The following is a 24502-nucleotide window of genomic DNA, read 5'->3' as shown; positions in this document are numbered from 1 at the left end:
TGAGTTTAGGAAAGTGTGTGAAAGGAGAAAGTTGAGAGTGAATATGAGGTTAAGCAGTGAAGTTAGACAGGTTGGAGTTGGAGTTTGAATGGAGAGAACTTGGAGGAAGTGGAGTGCTTCAGATGTCTGGAAGTGGATGTAGCAACAAATAGAACCTTGGGAGCTGAAGTAACCCATAGGATCAGTGAAGTGGCTAAAAGGTCTGGGTTATTTGAAGTGTGTGGAAAGAGAAGTCAGTGTTTCTGAGGGCAAAGATGGATTACTCCTAATGGTAATGTATGGGTGTGAGGCATGGGCCATAGATGGAAAAATATGAAAGAGAGTGGATGTATTGGAAATGAAATTAGGACAATACAGTGTTCCCTTGCATACTTGGTATTACCATCTTTGTTTTGTGAATACATGCTTGAAATAATGTATATCATTTTGCCAACTGTGGTGCAAAGTTTTGAGTTTCTGTGCTATACTTTCCTCCTGTTGAATGAGTAACACAGGGAAATGGGCTACTTCTGACCAAGCCAGGCAGGATCAAGCACTGTGGTGGCATGAAGATTCACAAGGGATGCACTAGTGAGATGACCACATCACTCAGGCCTTGCCTCCCATGCTCTGTCTGCATCATTCTGTCTCTGTGACTCTTTTTGAGAGAGGAGCTTTGTAAGTGATTGAGATGCAGTACATACTTTTGATAACTTTAACGTGTTTGCTGTTTTGTGTCCCTAGATATGACCTAAGAGCATAAAGCAAGTGGTGCTACCCTAAGGGCAAAGATATTATGTCTTTAGAGCAAAAAGTGGACTTAACTGATTGCTTTGCATGTAGTGAAAGTGCTGCATCTTTTGGGAGGCATTTTGGTGTTATCAAGTCAATAGTGCATACCATAAACAAAAATGAGACAGCCTTTTGTGTGACATAGTTGGCTGGCTGCTTTGTGGGAGTACAGAGGCCAAGCGCACAGCATCAGGGATGCCATATGCTGTGCAATATTATTTCTTTCTTAGTCTTTTGAAGTATTGTATATCATTTTCTTTATACTTTTGGAGAATAGAAATGTTGTTTATGAAGTATAACATGCTGATTTTTAATCTTGAAGTGTTTATTATAGGACTTAAGGTATGTCTTTCAAGGGTAACTTACCCTAACCCCCAATGTTTTTCAAGGGTTATTCCCCTTACCACTTTGTTTCCTATAAGCCTGTCATTTTGTACTTGATCAACCTTCCTCACACCACATATTGCCCTCAAACATTTAATTTCCAACACAGTCGCCCTTTTCCTTACATTTTCATTCATGGCCCATTTCTAACTTTCATACAGCCTCACTGGAACTCCCATACCTTCAGACATGCACATCTTTACCCTTCAAGATAGTGACCTCTTTTCACACATTCCTCATTGCTCCCAGGACTGTTGACCTCTCTCCCATCCCTCTTACTTACTTCAGTTCTCATGTTTTCATTTGCTCTTATATCCACTCCTAGGCATCTAAAACACTTTATTTCCTCCAAAGTTTCTCCATTAAGGTTCACACTGGCTAACCTGTTTCTCTCCACTGCTGAACCTGATAACTTTGTATTTATTCAAATTTACTCTTAGCTTTACCTTTCACACACTCCCACAAACTCAGAGAATAGTTTATACAGTTTCTGACTTAAATCTATGTCAACACCATGTCTTCATATATCTGGGAGTGAACTTAGCAGGGAATGAAATCATGGAAGTGGAAGCAATTGATAGGGTGGGGGAGGGGGCAAAGATCCTGGGAGCAGTGAAGAATGTGTGAAAAGAGAACATTATCACAGAGGGCGAAAATGGGTATGTTTGAAGGAATAGTAGTTCCAACAATATTGTATGGTTGCAAGGCATGGGCTACATGTAGGGTTGTACAGAGGAGGGTGGATTTGTTGGAAATGAAATGTTTGAGGACAATATGTGGTGTGAGGTGGTTTGATTAAGTAATGAAAGGGTAAGAGAGATGTGTGGAAATAAAAAGAGTGTGGCTGAGAGAGCAGAAGAGGATGTGTTGAAATGGTTTGGACACATTGAGAGAATGAGTGAGGAAAGGTTGACAAAGAGGATATATGTGTCAGAGGTGGAGGGAACAAGGATAAGTGAGAAACCATATTGGAGGTGGAAGGATGGAGTAAAAAAGATTTTGAATGATCAGGGCCTGAACATGCAGGAGGGTGAGAGGCATGCATAGAGAAGAGTGAATTGGAACGATGTGTTATACTGGGGTTGAAATGCAGTCAGTGGACTGAATCAGGGCATGTGAAATGTCTGGGGTAAACCATGAAAGGATCTGTGGTGCATAGATATGGGTAGGAAGCTGTGGTTTCGGTGCATTACACATGACAGCTGGAGACTGAGTGCGAACAAATGTGGCCTTTTTTTGTCTGTTTTCCTGGTGCTACCTCACTGATACGGGGTAGCAATGCTGTTTCCTGTTGGGTGGGATGGCACCTGGAATGGATGAAGGCAAGCAAGTATGAATATGTACAAGTGTATATATGTATATATCTCTATGTATATGTATGGATATATGTATATGTTGATAGGTATAAATATGTATATGTACATGTGTGGGAGTTTGTTTATATATATATGTGCATATGAGAGGCTGGGCCATTCTTCATTTGTTTCCTGGAGCTACCTCGCTGATGTGGGAAAAGGCAGTCAAGTATAATAGTTGAAATAAATAAATAAATAAAAAATGATACACACACACACACACACACACACACACGCACACACATACATACATACATACATACATACATACATACATACATACATACATACATACATATGAATATATATACATATATACTTATGAACATATTCTTACTTGCTTGCCTTTATCCATTCCCGGCACCACTCCATGCTACAGGAAACATCACTACCACCCCGTATCAGCAATGTAGCACCAGGAAACTTACAAAGAAAGTCCTCATTCATGCACATCCATTCTTTGCTGTCATGTGTAATGCACTGAAACCATACCTTCTTTTCCATATCCAGGCCCCACAGACCTTTTCATGGTTTACCTGAGATGTTCTATATTTATTATACTTAGTCGCTGTCTCCTGCGTTAGCAAGGTAGCGCAAGGAAACAGACGAAAGAATGGCCAACCCACCCAAATGCACATGTATATACATAAACACCGACACATGCACATATACATACCAATACATTCAACATATACATACATATACATACACAGACATATACATATATACACATGTACATCTTCATACTTGCTGCCTCCATCCTTTCCCATTGCCATCCTGCCACTCCATCCTTCCACCTCCAATTTGGTCTCCCACTTCTCGTTCCCTACACTTGTGACACATATATCCTCTTTGTCAATCTTTCCTCCATGTGACCAAACCATTTCAATACACCCTCTTCTGCTCTCTCAACTGCACTTTTTTTTACCACACATCTCTCTGACCCTTTCATTACTTACTCGATCAAACCACTTCACACCATATATTGTTCTCAAACATCTTATTTCTAAAACATCCACCCTCGTCCGCACAACCCTATCTATAGCCCATGCCTCGCAACCATATAACATTGTTGGAACCACTATTCCTTCAAACATACCCATTTTTGCTCTCTAAGATAACATTCCCACCTTCCACACATTCTTCAATGCTTCCAGAATCTTCGCCTCCTCCCCCACCCTGTGACACTTCCGATTCCAGTGTTCCATCTCCTGCTAAATCCACTCCCAGATATCTGAAACACTTCACTTCCTCCTGTTTTTCTCCATTCAAACTTACCCTCCAATCAACTTGCCCCTCAACTCTACTGAACCTTATAACCTTGCTCTTATTCACATTTACTCTTGGCTTTCTTCTTACACACACTTTACTATACATGTATGCTATTTCCCACGTGAACAAGGTTGCATTAGAAATAGATAGATAAGCCATAAAGGAAAAATATCCTTGCTGGACTCCTTCCTCTGTCTCATCCTTTGGAGAGTAAAACAGGATGGGAGATTTCCAGCCAATCCACTCCTGACACTGTTAATCACCTTCAATGACTTGCAAGAGATATGTAAGCAAGTACGAGCTCAGTTAGTAATAATATTATCACCTTTTGTAGTACAGTCTTTGAATCACTGATCTGCAACAATGTTGATCTGATCACCAAAGTAGAACCATTATAAGTTGCTAATGAGAGTGTAAATTTTTTAGTTTAAATGTTGATTCTCTTTCACTAATGTTCCTGCTGTCAGTATATCATATTTTCTTCCAGATGTTAGGTTCAAACAGTGACAAAATTCCTCGTTCTAATATTGTCAAATCGATTAACCTGTGTAGATTATTCATCATTCACCTTTGATTGATAGTGCTTTATCCAGAGGTTTGGCATGGCCATGGGTAATCCCTTAACCCTTGTTTTGGATAACTTGTACAAGGAATATTTTGGAACTAGATTGTTTAGCAATATAAACTTAGATATGCTGTGTAGTTCAGATAAGTTGATTACATCTTATGTTTATGGTCGGTCCATGCAGATGTTAATTTTTTAGACAAGACTGAATAACCTGTCCCAGTCTATAAAGTTTGCTGTTGAAGAAGAGCATAGCAATAGTTTACCCTTCTTGGATGGAGTGTACAGAAAACAGTCTAACATCCTATCTTATGTTCATTTCTGCTCTGATCATCATATTGATGTTAAGAATTCTGTATCAACTTTTATGTTTCTAAGAGCTTACAAGATCATAGGCCCCAAATTTGTTGACAGTGAAATACAAATTAAATCAGAGATAGCCAGAAGACTCCCAAACCCAGCAAGGATCATAAAGCAAAGTCAAGACATACCCAAAATAAGATATGATAATGATGCAACACAGGGAAAACTAGACACAAGACACCTGCTATGCCATTCAATAAAAATTTCATTGTCCCTTGTGTCAAAAAGCTTGATGTCCGAGTGGCTTTCACATATGATAGCATGGTAAAGAACAACATACCTAACATAATCCTAAGGTTAAGATGATGGAGTGTATGAAATTGCTTGTGAATAGTGTGATAGGTTTTACCTTAGCCAGAAATGCAGAGAGTTACCAGAATGTACTAACCAACTAAAATAGTGCTAGAAGCTGCCAACATTATAGTATAATGCCTTATTCCAACATGAAGCCTCATTTAACTACCACATAGATTAGGAAAACCTTTCCACCATCATAAGTTCAAACATTGTTCTGGAAAGAAGTGATATGGAATCTTGCTTAAACATAGATTCCTCTAAAAGAACTAAAAGGTATAGGCAATTTTGATATGAGACCATAATGACAGATCTGAGCTGTGTAAAGTATCTGCCTCCTTGATCTCAGGGTGATTGGTTAGGTCATATGGGACCTTCCAAACTTAGGGGGCTTGAAATGACCTCACCATGACCTCTTTCTTCCTGCCTGTTGGGTGTATATTCTATGTTCTGTGTAACTAAGTTGTCATCTGATCTGAAAATGTAATATATGAAAGATCTTGCAAATTTTCTTTATCTATTCCAGTGGTTTTGGGTGAATATGTTATCTGCAGACTTTGTCATTATTTATTGTAGGTTCTCGCTTAAGATTGTCCCGTTTGACAGTCCTTCATCTTTATGTTGTTGACTAAATAAGAAACCACATTAGCAATGAAAACATAAAAGAAAAATATAGACTCAAAATGGGAAATGTCTGCAGTCTCCCCTTTATATATATTCACAGTGACATAGACAATGGTTTTAGTACAGGTACACCACCAAATTTCCGGCAACTGATGGTTCGGCACCTTCTTTAGTCTGGACAAAATTACATGAGAGAACTTGAAATTACTGCGCCCACCAGACTAGTTTACTGGCCGGCCACAGATGGCGTTGTGTGTAGGGCGCGCTTATTTTCATTCTTTACACTGCACCTGTTGGTGGTGATACAGCAATTCTCTGAGATTCTTAGCTATTTTGCTATGGCTTTTAAGACATATGAGAGTGTCATTCATGGTGTTAAACATAAACACCAGTCCATATCGATCCAAGATAAAGTAGAACTGTTGAAAAAAATGGACCATGGTGTTTCGGTGCATAAGCTGTGTGACATCTACAGTATTGGCTCATCAACTGTTTATGATACAAGGAAGCAGAAGGAGAAAATATTGAAATTCTATGCAGACAACGATCCCAAGAGGCAAATGACGATTAGAAAAATATGAGAGATGTTAGGACTACTGAGCACAATTGAGTGATGATGGAATGGTTTCAGCAGCGTCAGAGTGATGAATGGACTTGTCAGGTAGCATGATAATGGACCAGGCTAAATTGTTCCATAAAGAACTTAAGTTACAACATGAGCGTTACTGTTGTGAAGGATGGCTTCAAAGATTCAAGAAGCTTCATGGAATTTCCATGAATAATGTGTGCAGAGAAAAGAGGTCTGCCAACCACGAAGGAGCTGCCAAGTATGTGGACAAATTTGCAAAACTCGTAGCTGATGAGCACCTCAGTTCTGAGCAAGTGTATAATGCAGACGAATACTTTAGACACATGGTATACTTTAGACACATGGGAGATGTACAATTTGTGGGTTAGAGGTGTGTTGATGAATTATTATGTGACCATGGCTGGTCTGACTAAATGGTTAATCCGGCAAGGATTTGGAACCAAGAGTGCCAGAAAATCAGTGGTGTTCCTGTGTATGCAGCACTCAGAGAAAATGTACGTATGAGAATAGGTGATATAACAAAAGTATGTATGTTTTGCCAAGATGGCTAGAATACATATTGATACAAGTTATTCTTACCATGGTTACCCACTCTCAGGATGTTGTTTTTACTTGTCTTTAGATACCATGGTTGTGCATAGTGAGATTTGAAGGTAGCATGAAAAATATATTCATGAGCAAACTGTTCAGTCATCTGTATTTTACATATTTCACAGTATGAATCCTTTCCCAATTTTTTGTCTTGTAATCTATTAATAAACTAAGCCATAAGTGCTGTTGTGTGTACATATAGCATTCTTGTTAATGTTTCGCACATCTATGAATACAAAGGAGGAGTTTTATGCCTAAAGAACAATTGATTTGATAATAGTGTTCTTGGTAACTCCAGGACTTCAGGATGGTCGACATCCTGAATGATATGATGTCAGCACCATCTACTGACTTCTTTAACAAGGAATGCATATGGTTAGCTGACAAACAAATTTACCGTGGTCATTTTTGAATATTACATTTCTTCAATAATATCAAAAATTTTTGTATTTTGATGGTAACATCCTAATGAAATATTCGGGTATAATCAGTGTTAAAACTTTAGTCACCCATGCAAAAGCATTCTTGCTCATAGGAGTTTGTCTGTAAATTGCACTGTTGATATCAAAACATACAAGATCGTGACCCTCCTGGTGTCAGCAGAAGTGTTACTGAACATATCATTTCTAGATGAAAGGATATTCACAGACAAAACACCTCCTTTTGATATGTAATTGTCTGAAACATCAGCAAGAAGTGCTACAGGAAGATAACAACACTTATGGCCATACTTGATAGGAGGTGTCTCCACCTCGGGTAGTGTCTGCCAGCAGGCACTGCCTTTGTGACAGCTGCTGTGAACTAGCTGCCCATCGTCCTAAAAACACTTAAGTAATATTACTACATTATTTCTTGATATTGGTTATTAGTCTAGAATGCAAATGCATTACATAGTGATTATGTGAAGAAGGCAGAGTTTGTCAGTTGCACTTAAACCTACCAAACTACAAACTTCTGTTTTTATGTGTTAAGAACGGCACACCTATTCATTATTTCTATGTAATTTGTGTATTAATGTGATCTGAATATTACTTTTGTGTTGATGGAGGTGCATACATATGGTATAAGTAAACATAATACTTCTCAGAGGGGGTTCCCAAAAGACCAAGAACAAAATTCATGATTTGCCATTTAGGTTTAACACCAGTTAAGTTCATGTTGATAAAATTTGTGGTTTTCAGGAATGGATCCATGAAGGTAAGAAAGGACTACAGTTGGAGTGGTATGCAAAGTGAGAGAATCATGGAGAGTGGTTTGGTGAGAGAAGAGATAACAAAAGCCTTACTTAAGATGAAATTTGACAAGGTGGCTGGAATGGATGATGTTGCTGTTGAATTCATTAAGAATGTGGGTGATGGTGGTGGTAATTGGTTGGTAAGAATTTTTATGTTTATGTATGGGTCATGGTGAGGAACCTGAGGATTGACAAAGTGTATGTATAGTACTATTGTAGAAAGGCAAAGGGAATAAAGGTGAGTGTTTGAACTCTAGAGGTCTAAGTTTGTTGAGTATACCTGGTAAGTCATATGGAAGGATGTTGATTGAGAGGGTGAAGCCATGTACACAGCATCAGATGTAGAGAGGTGCAGTAAGGTTTCAGAAAAGTTAGTAGATGTGTGGATTAGGTGTTTGCTTCAAAGAATGTGTTTAAGAAATATTTAGGAAAACGGATGAATTTGTATGTGACACTTATGGATCTGGAGAAGGTATATGATAGGGTTGAGAGAGATGTTTTATGGAAGATCTTAAGAATATATTGTGTGAGAGGTAAATTGCTAGAAGCAGTGAAAAGTTTTTATTAAGGATGTATGTTTACAGTAGGAAGAGAGAAGAGTGAATGGTTCCAGGTAAAGGTTGTTCTGTAGCAGGGATGTGGGATGTCACCATGGTTGTTTGATTTGTTTGTGGGTGGTGTGGTGAGGGACATAAATGCGAGAGTCTTGGAGAGAGGGGCAAGTATACAGTCTGTTGGGAATAAGAGGACCTGGGAAGATGATCAGTTGTTGTTTGCTAATAATGCAGAACTGATGGTAGATTCAAGTGAGAAACTACAGAAGGTGGTGATGAGTTTGGAAGTGTGTGTGGAAAGATATAGTTGAGAGTAAATGTGAACAAAAGCTAGGTTTTTAGGTTTAGCAGGGTTGAAGGACAGGTTAGCTATGGTGTAAGTTCGAGAGGAGCAAGGACAGGTTAGCTATGGTGTAAGTTCGAGAGGAGCAAATTTGGAGGAAGTGATGTGTTTTTGATAAGCAAATGGAACCATGGAAGTGAAAGTTAGTCTCAGGATGGCTGAGGGGTCAAAGGTCCTGGGAGTGCTGAAGTATTTTGGAAAGAGAGAACTCTATATGAGAAGGAATAGTAGTCCTAACAAGGGCTGTTGTAAATAAAATGTTTGAGGACAATATATGGTGTGAGGTGGTTTGAGTGAGTAAGTGATGAAAGGTTAAGGGATGTATGGAACAAAAGGAGTGTGGCTAAGAGAGCAGAAAAGGGTTTGCTGAAATTCAGGTAAGGAAGTATGGTGAGAATGAGGAGAAAAGGTTGACAAAGAGGATATATGTGTCAGAAGTGGAGATAACAAAGGGAACCGGGAGACCAAATTGTTTGGACATGAGAGAATGTGTGAGGAAGGTTGACGAAGGGGATATATACGTCAGAAGTGGGGAAAACAAGGAGAACGGAGAAACCAAATTGGAGATAGAAGCATGGAGTGAAAAAAAAATTTAAGCGATTGGGTCCTTAACATGCAGGAGGGCAAATGGCTTGCACAGGTTAGAGTTAATTGGAATGATTTGGTATATTGGGTCAATGTGCTGTCAATGGACTGAACTAGGGCATGTGAAGCGTCTTGAGTTAACCCCATGGAAAGGTCTGTGGGGCCTGATTGTGGATAGGGGGCTGTGCATTTGGTGCATTTCATGACAGCTAGAGAATGAATGTAAGCAGATGTGGCCTTTCTTCATCTGTTCCTGGTGCTACTTCATTAATGCGGGAAATGGCAATCAAGAATGAAAATTTTTTTTCCTACATATTCGCCATTTCCTGTGTTAGTGAGGTAGCATGAAGAATGGATGAATGAACCTTACAGGGAAAATTCCAGCCCCTTGCTCCCACCCCTTTTAGTCACCTTCTACGACATGCAAGAAATACAGGTACACCATCAAATTTCCAGCAACTGATGGTTCGGCACTTCCTTTAGTCTGGACAAAATTATGTGAGGGAACTTGAAATTAAGCAGCCACCAGTCTAGTTTACTGGGCGGCTACAGATGGCAGTGTGTGTAGGTTGCACTTATTTACATTCTTTCCACTGCACTTGTTGATGGTGATAACACAATTCTGTGAGATTCTTAGCTGATGTTGCTTAAATTTAATCCTAGGTATGGCTTCTAAGACATATGAGAGTCTCAGTCATGGTGTCAAACATAAACACCAGTCCACATCGATCCAAGATAAAGTTGAACTGTTGAAAAAAAATGGACTGTGATATTTCGGTGCATAAGCTGTGTGACATCTACAGTATTGGTTCATCAACTGCTTATGATGTAAAGAACCAAAGGGAGAAAATGTTGAAATTCTATTCAGACAGTGCTTCCAAGAAGCAAATGAAAATTAGAAAAACTATGAAAGATGGTAACAGTACTGAGCACAATCAAGTGATGATGGAATGGTTTCAACAGCGTCGGAGTGATGGAGTGGACTTGTCAGGTAGCATGATAATGGACCAGGCTAAGTTGTTCCATAAAGGACTTAAATTACAACATGAGCATGACTGTAGTGAAGGATGGCTTTACAAAGATTCAAGAAGCCTCATGGAATTTCCATGAATAAAGTGTACGGAGAAACGTGGTCTGCAAACCACGAAGGAGCTGCCAAGTATGTGGATGAATTTGCAAAACTCATAGCTGATGAGCACCTCAGTCCCTGAGCAAGTGTGTAATGCAGATGAAACTGCATTATTCTGGTGTTGCACACCTAGGAAAACACTAACAACAGAAGACGAAGAAGGCCCCACAGGATTCAAACAATCTAAGGGCAGACTTACCATCCTAGGGTGCTCAAACATTTAATATTTGTTTTATTTAAATTTCCAGCAGTCCATGGTATTACCTTAGACACATGGGAAATGTATAATTAGTGGGTTAGAGGTGTTGTTGAATTATTATTATGTGACCACAGTTGGTCTGGCAAAATGGTTAATCCGGTAAGGCTTTGGAACTAAGTGTACCGGAAAATCAGTTGTGTACCTGTGTGTGGGAAGTATTCTTTCTCCCCTGCCCCCTGGGATTATTAATATATTAACATTATTACTATTACTATTATTATTATTATTGTACATAATTTGCTGTTTCCCGCATCAGTGAGTAGTGCCAGGAAACAGATAAGAATGGCTCATCCACTCATATACACATATATATACATGAACGCCCAATATGCACATATACATATCAACATATATATATATATACACATACGTGGACATTACTTACATACACATTTACACATTCATTCTAGCTTGCCTTCATCCATTCCCGTCACTACCCTCCCCATGGGAAAACAGCAGTGCTATCCCCCTGCTTCAGCGAGGCAGTGTCAGGAATACAGACAAAAAGACCACATTTGTTCACACTCAATCTCTACTTGTCATGTGTAATGCAGTGAAACCACTGCTCCCTATCCACATCCAGGCTTCACAGACTTTCCCATAGTTTACCCCAGACGCTTCACATGCTCTGGTTCAGTCCATTGACAGTATGTCAACCCTGGTATACCACATCATTCCAATTCACTCTATTTCTTGCACGCTTCTCACCCTCGTGTATGTTCAGGCCCCAATTGCTCAAAATCTTTTTCACTCCATCCTTCCCCCTCCAGTTTGGTCTCCCGCTTCTTGTTCCCTTCACCTCTGACACATATATCCTCTTTGTCAATCTATCCTAACCCATTCTCTCTATATGTCCAAACCATTTCAACACACCCTCTTCTGCTCTTTCAACCATCCTTTTTTTATTTCCACACATCTCTCTTACCCTTACATTACTTACTTGATCAAACCACCTCAAGCCAAATATTGTTCTCAACCATTTCATTTCCAATGCATCCACCCTCCTCTGTACAACTCTATCTAAAGCCCATACCTGACAACCATATAACATTGTTAGAACTACTGTTCCTTCAAACACACCCATTTCTTGCTCTCTCAGATAACGTTCTCTCCATCCACACATTCTTCATTGCTCCCAGAACCTTTGCCCCCTCCCCTACCCTGTGACCCACTTCCACTTCCATAGATCCATCCGCTGCTATGGCCACTCCCAGATATCAAAAACACTTTACTTCCTACAATTTTCTCCTTTCAAACTTAACAACATCTGAAGTTTCTCATCCGAATCAGTCACCAGTGCTGTATCATCAGCGAATAACAACTGACTCACTTCCCAGTCCCTCTCATCCACAACAGACTGCATACTCACCCCTCTCTTCAAAACTCTTGCATTTACTTCCCTAAGATGGAGTGAAATAGATTTTGAGGGATCAGGGCCTGAACATGGAGGAGGGTGAAAGGCAAGCAAGGAATAGAGTGAATTGGAACGATGTGGTATACCGGGGCGGACGTGCTGTCAGTGGATTGAACCAGGGCATGTGAAGTGTCTAGGGTAGGTACACCATGGAAAGTTTTGTGGGACCTAGATGTGGAAAGGGAGCTGTGGTTTCGGTGCATTATACATGACAGCTAGAGACTGAGTGTGAACGAATGTGGCCTTTGTTGTCTTTTGCTAGTGCTACCTCACGTGCATGCAGGGGAGGGGGTTGTTATTTCATGTGTGGCGGGGTGGCGACAGGAATGAATAAAGGCAGCAAGTATGAAATATGTACATGAGTATATATTTGTATATGTCTGTGTATGTATGTATATGTATACGTTGAAATGTATAGGTATGTATGTGTGTGTGTGTGGACATGTATGTATATACATGTGTATGTAGGTGGGTTGGGCCATTCTTTTGTCTGTTTCCTTGCGCTACCTCTCGGAAGACGGTGACAAAGTATAATGAATGGATAAATGATAGCATTCATTATGTCTGACGGTAACTTGTTCCAGTGCTCAACGCACCTATAGGAAAAGACGCTCTTTCCCACATCCACACTGCATCTTTTGGCTTTGAGTTTTATTCCACTTGTCCTGGTGACGATATTTTCATGTATTTTAGAAATATGTTCGTAATTTATCGAACTTGTTCAGAATATTGAACACTTGGATGAAGTTGCCGCGAAGTCTCCCTTTATTGAGGGAGAAGAGATCCAGTCATTTTAGCCAATCTTCGTATTCCAGATTTCTAAGGAATGGGATCAGTATTGTAGCTCGTCTTTGTCCTTGCTTTAATCTTTCCTCATCTTTTTCATAGTTTTAGGACCAAACCTGGACTGCATATTCAAGGTGTGGTCTTGCTAGAGAATTGTAAAGTGTGAGAATTGTTTCTGGTATCTTATAATTTGTGTTTCTGGTTATGAAATCTAACATGTGGTTGCCTTTTTTTTTTTTTTTTTACTTGCTGTTTGACGTAGTTTAATGTACTTCAGATCATTTCTAAAGACAACTCCAAGGTCCTTTTCTTCATTTACTTTGATTACAGAGTTTCTGAATAGTTTGTAGTCATAACATATATTCCTGTCTCCATAGTGTATAACTTTACACCTGTGTACATTAAACTTCATGTGCCATCTTTCTGACCATTCTGCTAGAAAGTTAAGATCTCCTTGAATCGTTTTGTAGTCCCACCTGTTTCCAGCTCTACCTCCTAGTTTAGTATTGTCTGCAGATTTGGAGATCTTAGATATGAGACTGAGTTCTAGGTCATTAATGTGTATTGTGAGAAGAATTTGCCCTAGGATTGACCCTTGTGGCAAACCACTGATTGTGTCTAGCCAATCTGAGGCTTCACCATTTAATGCTACATGCTGCTTTCTTCTGTTAAGCCAGTCTCTGATCCAAGTACAGAGTTCTTCACTGATTCCATGTGCTTTGAGTTTATGTAAGTCTTCTGTGAGGTACTTTATCAGAAGCCTTTTGGAAATCTAGATATACTACATCATAGTCTAAGGAAGAGAAAAATTTGGTTACCAGCCTCTAATGGTACAATGTAAGGTCATGAACGTATATGTTATTACTTGGTTTAGGTGACAGGGGATTTAACCTAACCATTTCATTGCATGTTTCTCTTCTGACTAACTTACCCATGAGCATAAAAGAAAAAAAAAAAAATCCAGTTTTTCCCTTATATAATGTTTATATATCATATGTTAGTGGTGAAAGTGCCCAAAAATTAGCATACTTTTCTCCATATTAGTGCAGAAGAGTGTTAAGTTTGGAGACCCTGGATGGTAGCAGAGATCCTGTTTATTTATGTTCCTATTTGATGATAATATTTTTTCTCGATGTGACATCGTTCCACATGCACCTAAACACTTCCCACTATTTTTTCTACCAGCCATGATTTCACACATCCCTTGCATATTGTTTACTTATTTCTCTTGTATCTCTTATATTTCCTGTTCATTTTTAATGTATTTATACACCATCTAAACAAAATGATCATTACTTATATAAATTAATAAAAAAATAGCCTTATTATCATAAATATTATGAACAGTAATACAAGAGAAATTGTTTCATGAACCCCTTGACTTATGTGAGCTGAGTGATGCTTTTCGATGGATATTTATGCGTTGAGTTTCAAGCATCAACTTCAAGGGCACTTACCAAACCTAGAAGTTGACTGATGTGGCATTGCATTATGATTTCTTGCTGCAGTCAGTCATCCTCCAGCCATGCCTATGATCGCACATTTTTGTGAGTTTTCCAGGAAGGTAATGAAGTGACTTTTAGCTAGATTTAGGGGACCACTTGCATTATCTGACTTTGTCTTTGGATAGAGTGGAAAGCTGATCAAGGTGAGGCAAGAGAAAGTTTGGTAACAAAAGTGGAGGCATTGTTGCCGGTGTTTGTTTGACCTTGAGAAATATTGCATAAGACTGGTGCAACTGACAATTTTCCTAACTTTTATAGTTTTGTTAGAAAAAAAGTTATCAGTAAATCAAATTAATTAAAATACAGAAAGACACTTTTTTTTTTTTTTTTTTTTTACATAAGATAAACATAATAGTAGTCAGTAATCACTTTTTCAGGTTTAGGTAAAGTAAATGCAAAATTATGCAGTGTTAACTCACTAGACACTTAGAACTTAAAACTTATCCCTGGACTTTAGCACACTGTGCTGAAATATCTACAAGACTTTTACTCATTACTTGTGAAAATGGAGGATAAAATACACCACTGATTTTTTTCAGTGTTTATGAATTTCTTTGGAATTTTATGGTTAAATTTCTCAAACATCTTGAAAAACATGAATTTTGAGGACGAGAGGAAAACTTATTGAGATGTTTAATGGTAAAGATTGTCTTTAATTGTAGCTATATCATTCTACCTTCCTGCAATGATGACAGTTATGCATTCTTTGACAGTTTGAGAGTGACTGTTGCTTGATATTTTTTCCAGCTGTGATGTTAGGTTGCTAGTGATATCTGTGGTAAAGATATGGAATCATACATCAGCTGGACATTCAAAATGAGCCACAAAATACCAAAGCCAGATTTGTGACTTAAAGCACTCTACAATGTAGCACTACATTTTTGGCTTAGAGCAATGAAAGTGTTAGTATTAGCCACATGACTTATGAATTATAGACTACATAAGTGTTGTGTTCTAACCACATCAGAAAGCTGCTTATTTGTTAAGTCTGGTAAATTAGAAAGGAAACATTCATCGAAATGTATACTAACTACTAAGAGAAACATCAGTATATGCAAGAAAAAGCAATTTGATATTCATTGTGCTCAACTTCTTTGTGAATTTGATAGTGGCTACTGAATAGTCAAACTTTATCTACTTTCATTTTATGTAAATAAGCTTGTGTAATGCATGATAATAATTTGGTACGTGATACACTACTTCATCCCCTCTCACTGTCAGCTGCCCCCATCCTTTCTTTTCTTGTTTCATGTCATACATTTTACCACCTTTTATTTTTTTTCACTTAGTGATAAACAAAAATTTTTTAACAATTCATTTTTAGAATTTTTCAATCTAATCATCCATGCACCTCCTTCCCCCATCTGCCTCTGTGATCGTCATTGCTCCGGTGTTGCTGCTTCTGCCTCTTCTCCTCTTCTTGCCATCGACGCTCTTGCCTGTTGCAGGAGAAGTACATCACAGCAATGTACTTCACCTTCAGCACCATAACTAGCGTGGGCTTTGGTAACGTGTCCCCCAACACAGACTGTGAGAAGGTCTTCACGATCATTGTCATGCTTCTGGGCTGTGAGTCATTCAGGACTATCCCTTTCAGTTATTCCTCTTTCTTACTCAGCCTTAGCCCCCTTTCAGTCTCCCAGCTTTACCCCTCTCAGTTGTTTAGTGATGCTGCTCTCAGAGCCTGCCACTACGGCCTCGAGCGTCATATTTCAGATAACATATATCATCTGCAAGCCAAAACAAGTATATTTTTCTGGCAGTTTTACTTATTTTATGTTATTAGAACAATCAATTTGTCTAGTTGTTGTCTGAGACCGTTTAGCTGACTGAATGAGCATTATTATTAGAAAACTGGTGATCACCCATTAATCAACTGGTTTCCCTTTGCATATGACTGACTCCCTTTTACAGACATGAAGTACCGCCATCTTATCTCTAGCAATATCACAGTCATAAGTTTCATTACTGATAAACCAGTAATGGTATAACCATGTGACAGAGGTATAAAGAGATGCAGCTTTGTGATAGTCAGAGATAAGATTGTTAAAATGACTCATTGTAATTTAGTAATTTGGAAGTAGAAGTTATCATAAAATCTTGAGACTGCTATTGGTTCTGTCAGTATGGTAATCCTATTCACTTATGCACCTTTCTCCTTATATTCTTGGGGAATTATGAATTCAAATTAGGTTTGATAACCAATTGCCCAGAAATATATCCAATTTTCCTTCCTGTATTGCATGGTTTGTATGTTCGAAGGAAAATTGTTGCACGTTTGCATGTTATGTGAGATTATTCCTTCTCTACTCACATTGGTGTTGCCTGGTGTAGGATAATTGACATCTTCATAAGATTTGTCATGCTTGTGGTAAGCATGTGTCGGTAATTCCTAGTTATTGAAATGCTGCATTTAGCTGAGGCTTTGCTTTTAGGAGTAACAGTAGAGGCTCCATAAGCATATCCTTTGATGATCTGTATTTTGTACCCATATCATAGAATTTTCAAACTTTTATGTATATCAGCACCAGACAAATATTTTTGATTAATGAACACATTTCATTTCAGTTTGTGTCATGAAAATTTATGAATTCATAGATTTGTGTTTTTTAAGGATTTTCCATTTCATTGTAACCCAGATTCATAGTTATTATCTGTTAGTATCTTGCAGGTGTATGCTTTTCCTTTTCATTTACATTTGAGTGGCAGTTGCAGAATCTTTCTCCCTAATCTCCAGGCTGTAAACTGTTGAAAATGTAGTTGCAGTACTTGAAACAATGGGAGAAAGAAAATTTGTTTGGAAGGTTGCAACATGTTAACTCATAAACAGCAGTAGACAGCATTTGAGGTGCCCTTACAGAATGATGGCCAACAACAATTGATATGTTAATTTTTTCCCCCTCTGTTTGAATATCCAGCAGACATATTGTACCATTAATAGCTAATAGATATTTCTATCACCACAAGGGAGGAAAATTTTTTTATCATAAGTATCCAAACATCCTCCATTATAAGTGCATGGCTGTCCAACTGATGGTCATTTGAACACTGAATCCACAGAAAAGTAAGATAGTTAGACTGACTAGCATTATTAGGAGGAACACTTTCATATCAGTTGGTGAGGCTAATGAAGAAGGATAACGAAAAAAATTAGTGACTTACTGGATGATTTTAGTGGAATTATGTAAGGAGGAAGGAAGCCTGCAAGGGAGTTGCACCCATTGAACTGTCACTTTTGGACCAAAATATTTAACAACTGTGCTTCATTTTTTCTTATGTGTTCATGTAGTATTAGAGGAATTTGGAAACAACAGACAGGAAAAGAGCTACAATATATCCTAAGAGAAGAACTTTTATTATCCTCACCACACTTGCAAACCACTCGATGTAGTCACACATTTTGTAGAGTACAAGTTGTAATGTTTTTCTATATATATCTATGTTATTCACCACCAGCAGTGTGCCTGTGTTTGAGATGAATATATATGAAATTAGAGTGGAGTGTTCAGCATAAAGAAAGAAACAAATCTTAAGTATCTTTCCCACACTTGCCAGCCAATCTTTCTCACCGTGAATGTAATTGTGAAAAGTGTACTATTTCTATAAATATATTTATTTAACCACTGATGCTCTACGTTAGTGTGCAGCTTGTAAACATGCTCAGTACCAGCAAAGAAATTTACCTCCATGTCTTCCTCGTCTTATCAGGAACTGTCTAACATCATTCATGTTCACTCCAAGTGCTCAGTTATCACTGTACCAGGCTAAAACAAAAGTAGTGGTATAATTTTCTATGTGTTTTTAGGTACTTTTGAATGCTAATCTATCATGAAATAGAGGATATTTTTTCCACTTTTTGAGGGAATTTTTAAACTATGCCTGCCATTTAAGGGTTAAGTATCATCACTTTCAAAGACTGAAGCAAGAGATAGAAAGAATATGAAAAAATTGAGGATAATCTCTGTTGGGATAAATCTCCATAAGAGTAACATATGAGTTGAAATGAGAAAGCTGAAATAGATAGAACCCAAAAAAGATAAAGCAGTGTTTATCAGCATTCTTTGAAAGCTATTGGAGTAAAGAATGTTTGGCATACCACCAAAATAGTGGATGCTGACATGGCCAAAAGATGCTGTGAGAAAAAAGAAAATTGTAGATTAGAAAAGCAACTCTTCCTCACGTGCTCCATATTAGTGCTTCCTTTTGGATGGCCAAGAACATCTGATCATAAAGAAAGAAAGTTGATATCATGTGATATATATCTTTAATAGTTTCATTTCATCCCTTCATTCATCACCTTACCCATCCTTAACACTGTTAACTTACCCTGCAGCACTCATGTATGCCAGTATCTTCGGTAACGTCTCAGCTATCATCCAGAGATTATATGCAGGGACAGCACGGTATCACACACAATTCATGAGAGTGAAAGAGTTCATCCGATTTCATCAGATACCTAATCCTCTGAGACAACGATTAGAGGAGTACTTCCAGGTGAGTGGTTTAGAGTGGTTTTGTGTAGAAAACTTGTTTATATTGGAATAATCATTGTGGGAAGCAGGACTAACTGTAGGAAGGGACTGTTTAAGGAAAGACTTTCTAACCCCTTCCCTTACCTTTTTTTTCTATTTTTTGTTCAAAGTATGTTCTGTGAATCAATTTTCTATAATGTAGTTTTGAAATTTGTTAAGATAGAAAATTAAGACACAAAAATCTTGTTTGAAGTGTTAGTACTTTAGAATATTACATAATAAAATACACAGTGACTGCGAGTCCAAGTTATCTCAACAAATACAAGAATAATTGTAAAAAATAGAAAATGTATGTATATGAACTTCAATTTTAAGACATTAGAAATTGCAAAGAAATGACAGGTTGTCGAAGAGATTACTTTTCATATGGCACTATTTATTATTTCAATTACCCTATGATGTTGCAATCAACTTTTGCTTCATATAATTGCTATTCTCTTCAACTATTATGTCAGCTAGTTCATTACTGTATCAAAGAAACTGTAGAAATAGTGCTACATATTCTGATGTTCATCAGATGTGTAACTGTCAGTGTTATTGCCACCAAAAGCAAGTGATTGAGCAGGCACAATAAGAGGTAAGGACAACTTCACTTTGGTCCACTCCATAGCATCAGCTAGACTGTCCAAGCCAGAGGTCGTATTATCTTGAAGTATTATCTTCATTGTGTGTCTGTATAATCATCACTGTCCTATTCATCATTACTTGGTATACTGGGGGTGAAAATTTAGTGGAAATAACAGCAGAAATAAACCAGATGATTGCACCTCCTGAACAAGACACCTCGCTTTGCTGTCATTTGAACATATGATAAATGCTGGAGTCGGAGCATTTTTTCCTATTTGTCTTCGTTTGTATTATTGCATAGCTGTCACTAACATATTTATCATCACTCAGCATACTAGGACTAAAATATAGTGTAAAAGTGAAAAAATAAGGCAGGCACTTCAAGTTCCTCTGAGAGATACTACACCATGCTGGCATCTGTATATGTAAATGAATGAGAAATTACACCTACTATATACTTTTGTCTGCTGGGAGCATTAAAAAACATAAATCTGGAAGCTAAGTTATTTTGGGATGATTTTCATGATATAAGTGACCCGAGATCACTCGAGATTATAAGGGAAGGGGTTAATTAAGTGCATTTTCTAAAGGAAGAGCTTTGTGAAGGAATGTCACTAGCTAAGAGAAAGATTTTTGTAAAAAGGGATTTTTAAAGGAAGAGGAATGTTGAGGTGAAAGTTTTTGTGAAGCTGATTGCATAAGGAGAAGCTTCCATCTTATGAGGGACTTTAGATTCAGTGTATATCAAAGAAAAGTGTTATAAGTAAAATTGATATATTGATTGAGCATTCCTAATCCAAAAATCCGAAATGCTCCAAAATCCGAAACTTTTTGAGTGGTGATGTGATGCTACAAGTGGAAAATTCCACTCCTTAAAACACATTAGTTTTTCATTGTAATAATGGTATTTCCCATTTTTACTATTAAGTTCTTATGGATGAATAAATGTAAGAAAATGATTGCTTATTAGTAGCATATAAATTCAGAGTCAGGAATAAAGGTGATACCAAACAACCGCAGATTATCCACATGGGCAGCTGAGGTTGTGATACCGTATCTTTCTGATGGTTTAGTGTTAAACAAACTGTTGCATGTGTAGAATTATTAAAAATGTATGAATTTCCTTCAGGCTATGTGTATATGGTGTATATGAAACATAAATGGATTTTATGTTTAGACTTGGGTCCTATCCCCAAGATATCTCATCATGTATATGCAAATATACCAAAATCCAAAGCACCTCTGGTCCCAGGAATTTCGGATAAGGAAGACTCGACCTGTGTCAGGGTTAGAGGGGCTTCCCCAAAAAAAATCATGTTCAGGCATGAGTCTTTTACTGAAGGGTTTAGACAGTGTGAAAATAGGATATTTTTCAAATTCTTTTGCATGCATTTTTGATTTCTCTGAAAAAAGGATTCTTTTGTATATGATATACAGTTCAGAGTCTTTGTTAAGTTTACTGATTTAGTAAGTGTAAAATATCAGAGAGGGAGACTAGATGAAAGGCCTTCCAAATTCCACAAGCATGGTTTTTGAAAATGTATAACTAGAGTGTTGTACTCTTGGTGATGATGAATTAATAGTTTACTTTAAGTTGGCATGAGGTAAGTTGGACTTTTTCTTAAAGATGAAGAATTTGTTATTGAGATGCATGATGCATTCAGTTTCGAGTTGAATATAGGTATGAATGGTTATGATTGCTTACTTCCGACTAAATGAGTTCTGCTAATCTATGATAAATCTCGAAGGATCTGATGAAGCTTTAATAAGTGAAATACTAGTGAGGGTTTAGCTTATCAAATGAAGTAACAATTGGGAATGTTGTGTAAATAGAAATGTATTATATCTTAGCATAACTTAGAAAGTAATATTAGAAGAAGCTTTCTTCTATTTATACTTTTGAGAATAATAACTGCTGATTCGGGTGAGAAAATGCAGAACCTGGTGAATGAGTTTGGTAAAGTGTGTGAAAGAAGAAAGCTGAGAGTAAATGTGAATAAGAGCAAGGTTATTAGGTACAGTAGGGTTGAGGGACAAGTCAGTTGGGAGGTAAGTTTGAATGGAGAAAAACTGAAGGAAGTGAAGTGTTTAAGATATCTGGGAGTGGATTTGGCAGCGGATGGAACCATGGAAGTAGAAGTGAATCATAGGGTGGGGGAGGGGGTGAAAGTTCTGGGAGCATTCAAGATTGTGTGAAAGTCGAGACCATTATATCGGAAAGCAAAAATGGGTATGTTTGAAGGAATAGTGGTTCCAACAATGTTATATGGTTGTGAGGCATGGGCTATATATAGAGTTGTGAGGAGGAGGGTGAATGTGCTGGAAATGAGATGTTTGAGGACAATATGTGGTATGAGGTGGTTTGATTGAGTAAGTAATAATAGGGTAAGAGAGATGTGTGGTAATAAAAAGACTGTGGTCGAGAGAGCAGAAGAGGGTGTTTTGAAATGGTTTGGTCACATGGAGAGGATGAATAAGGAAAGATTGACCAAGAGGATGTATGTGTCAGAGGTGGAGGGAATGAGGAGAAGTGGGAGACCAAATTGGCGGTGGAAAGGTGGAGTGAAAAAGATTTTGAGTGATCAGGGCCTGAACATGCAGGAGGTTGAAAGGTTTGCAAGGAACAGAGTGAATTGGAACGATGTGGTATACCGGGGTCGACATGCTGTCAGTGGATTCAACCAGGGGATGTGAAGCATCTGGGGTAAACCATGGAAAGTTCTGTGGGGCCTGCATGTGGAAAGGGAGCTGTGGTTTTGGTGCATTATTACATGACAGCTAGAGACTGAGTGTGAACGAATGGGGCCTTTGTTGTCTTTTCCTAGTGCTACCTCGTGCACATGAGGGGGGAGGGGGCTGTTATTTCATGTGTGGCAGGGTGGCGATGGGAATGAATAAAGGCAGACAGTATGAATTATGTGCATGTGTATATATGTATATGTCTGTGTGTGTGTACATATATATGTATACGTTGAGATGTATAGGTATATTTGCGTGTTAGACGTATATATATATATACATGTGTATGTGGATGGGTTGGGCCAGGCTATAACCTTGGATTTTTCTTGATTTTTTTGAAAAAATAGATTTTCCTCAAAATTTCAGCATAGATGCTTTTACCTTTCCTGAATAATAATCTGTGGTCAAAACCTTAAAATTCGTTCAATTAGTCGAGTGATTAGCATATTATTATAATTATAATTAATATTAAGTATGTAATTAAGCACTTAATTTTACGAAATGCAGTCTTTTGACTCGATATCCTTAATCACCTATATAAATAAGCACTTATACCCAGATTTTCATTAAAATCTGAACAAGTTGAAAATCTGAGCCAAAGATTATCCTGGGATTTTTCTTGATTTTTTTGAGAAAAATAGATTTTCCTCAAAATTTCAGAATAGATGCTTTTACCTCTGCTGAATAAGAATCTGTGGTCAAAACCTTAAAATTCGTTCAATTAGTCGAGTGATTAGCATATTATAATTATAATTAATATTAAGTATGTAATTAAGCGCTTAATTTTACGAAATGCAGTCTTTTGACTCGATATCCTTAATCACCATATAAAATAACACTTATACCCAGATTTTCATTAAAATCTGAACAAGTTGAAAATCTGAGCCAAATATTATCCAAGGCTATAACCTTGGATTTTTCTTGATTTTTTTGAAAAAATAGATTTTCCTCAAAATTTCATAATAGATGCTTTTACCTTTGCTGAATAATAATCTGTGGTCAAAACCTTAAAATTCGTTCAATTAGTCGAGTGATTAGCATATTAATGTAATTATAATTAATATTAAGTATGTAATTAAGCGCTTAATTTTACGAAATGCAGTCTTTTGACTCGATATCCTTAATCACCATATAAAATAGCACTTATACCCAGATTTTCATTAAAATCTGAACAAGTTGAAAATCTGAGCCAAATATTATTTTTCTTGATTTTTTTGAGAAAATAGATTTTCCTCAAAATTTCAGCATAGATGCTTTTACCTCTGCTGAATAAGAATCTGTGGTCAAAACCTTGAAATTCGTTCAATTAGTCGAGTGATTAGCATATTATAATTATAATTAATATTAAGTATGTGATTAAGCACTTAATTTTACGAAATGCAGTCTTTTGACTCGATATCCTTAATCACCATATAAAATAACACTTATACCCAGATTTTCATTAAAATCTGAACAAGTTGAAAATCTGAGCCAAATATTATCCAAGGCCTTGGATTTTTCTTGATTTTTTTGAAAAAATAGATTTTCCTCAAAATTTCATAATAGATGCTTTTACCTTTGCTGAATAATAATCTGTGGTCAAAACCTTAAAATTCGTTCAATTAGTCGAGTGATTAGCATATTAATGTAATTATAATTAATATTAAGTATGTGATTAATCGCTTAATTTTACGAAATGCAGACTTTTGACTTGATATCCTTAATCACTATATACAACAGCACTTATACCCAGATTTTCATTAAAATCTGAACAAGTTGAAAATCGGAGCCAAAGATTATCCTGGGATTTTTCTTGATTTTTTTGAAAAAATAGATTTTCCTCAAAATTTCAGGATAGATGCTTTTACCTCTGCTGAATAAGAATCTGTGGTCAAAACCTTAAAATTCGTTCAATTAGTCGAGTGATTAGCATATTAATATAGTTAATATTAAGTATGTAATTAAGCACTTAATTTTACGAAATGCAGTCTTTTGACTCGATATCCTTAATCACCATATAAAATAACACTTATACCCAGATTTTCATTAAAATCTGAACAAGTTGAAA

At 37.3% G+C, this 24502-nt stretch overlaps 1 protein-coding gene across 1 annotated transcript in view; it reads left to right on the top strand.

Annotated features, from left to right (window-relative positions):
• sei (potassium voltage-gated channel seizure) overlaps window positions 1–24502 on the top strand; it is a 924474-nt gene that overhangs the window by 221170 nt on the left and 678802 nt on the right. Inside the window, exon 10 of the mRNA XM_071664734.1 lies at window positions 18951–19111. Within this exon, the coding sequence (XP_071520835.1) occupies window positions 18951–19111 (161 nt within the window). The remainder of the gene's footprint in view (window positions 1–18950; window positions 19112–24502) is intronic.

Source organism: Panulirus ornatus, chromosome 9 (genome assembly GCF_036320965.1).
Source record: "Panulirus ornatus isolate Po-2019 chromosome 9, ASM3632096v1, whole genome shotgun sequence".
In the NCBI taxonomy this organism is placed as follows: Eukaryota; Metazoa; Arthropoda; class Malacostraca; order Decapoda; family Palinuridae; genus Panulirus; species Panulirus ornatus.
The sequence above is the reverse complement of the archived record's forward strand: the minus strand, read 5'-3'. Positions and strand labels throughout refer to the sequence as shown.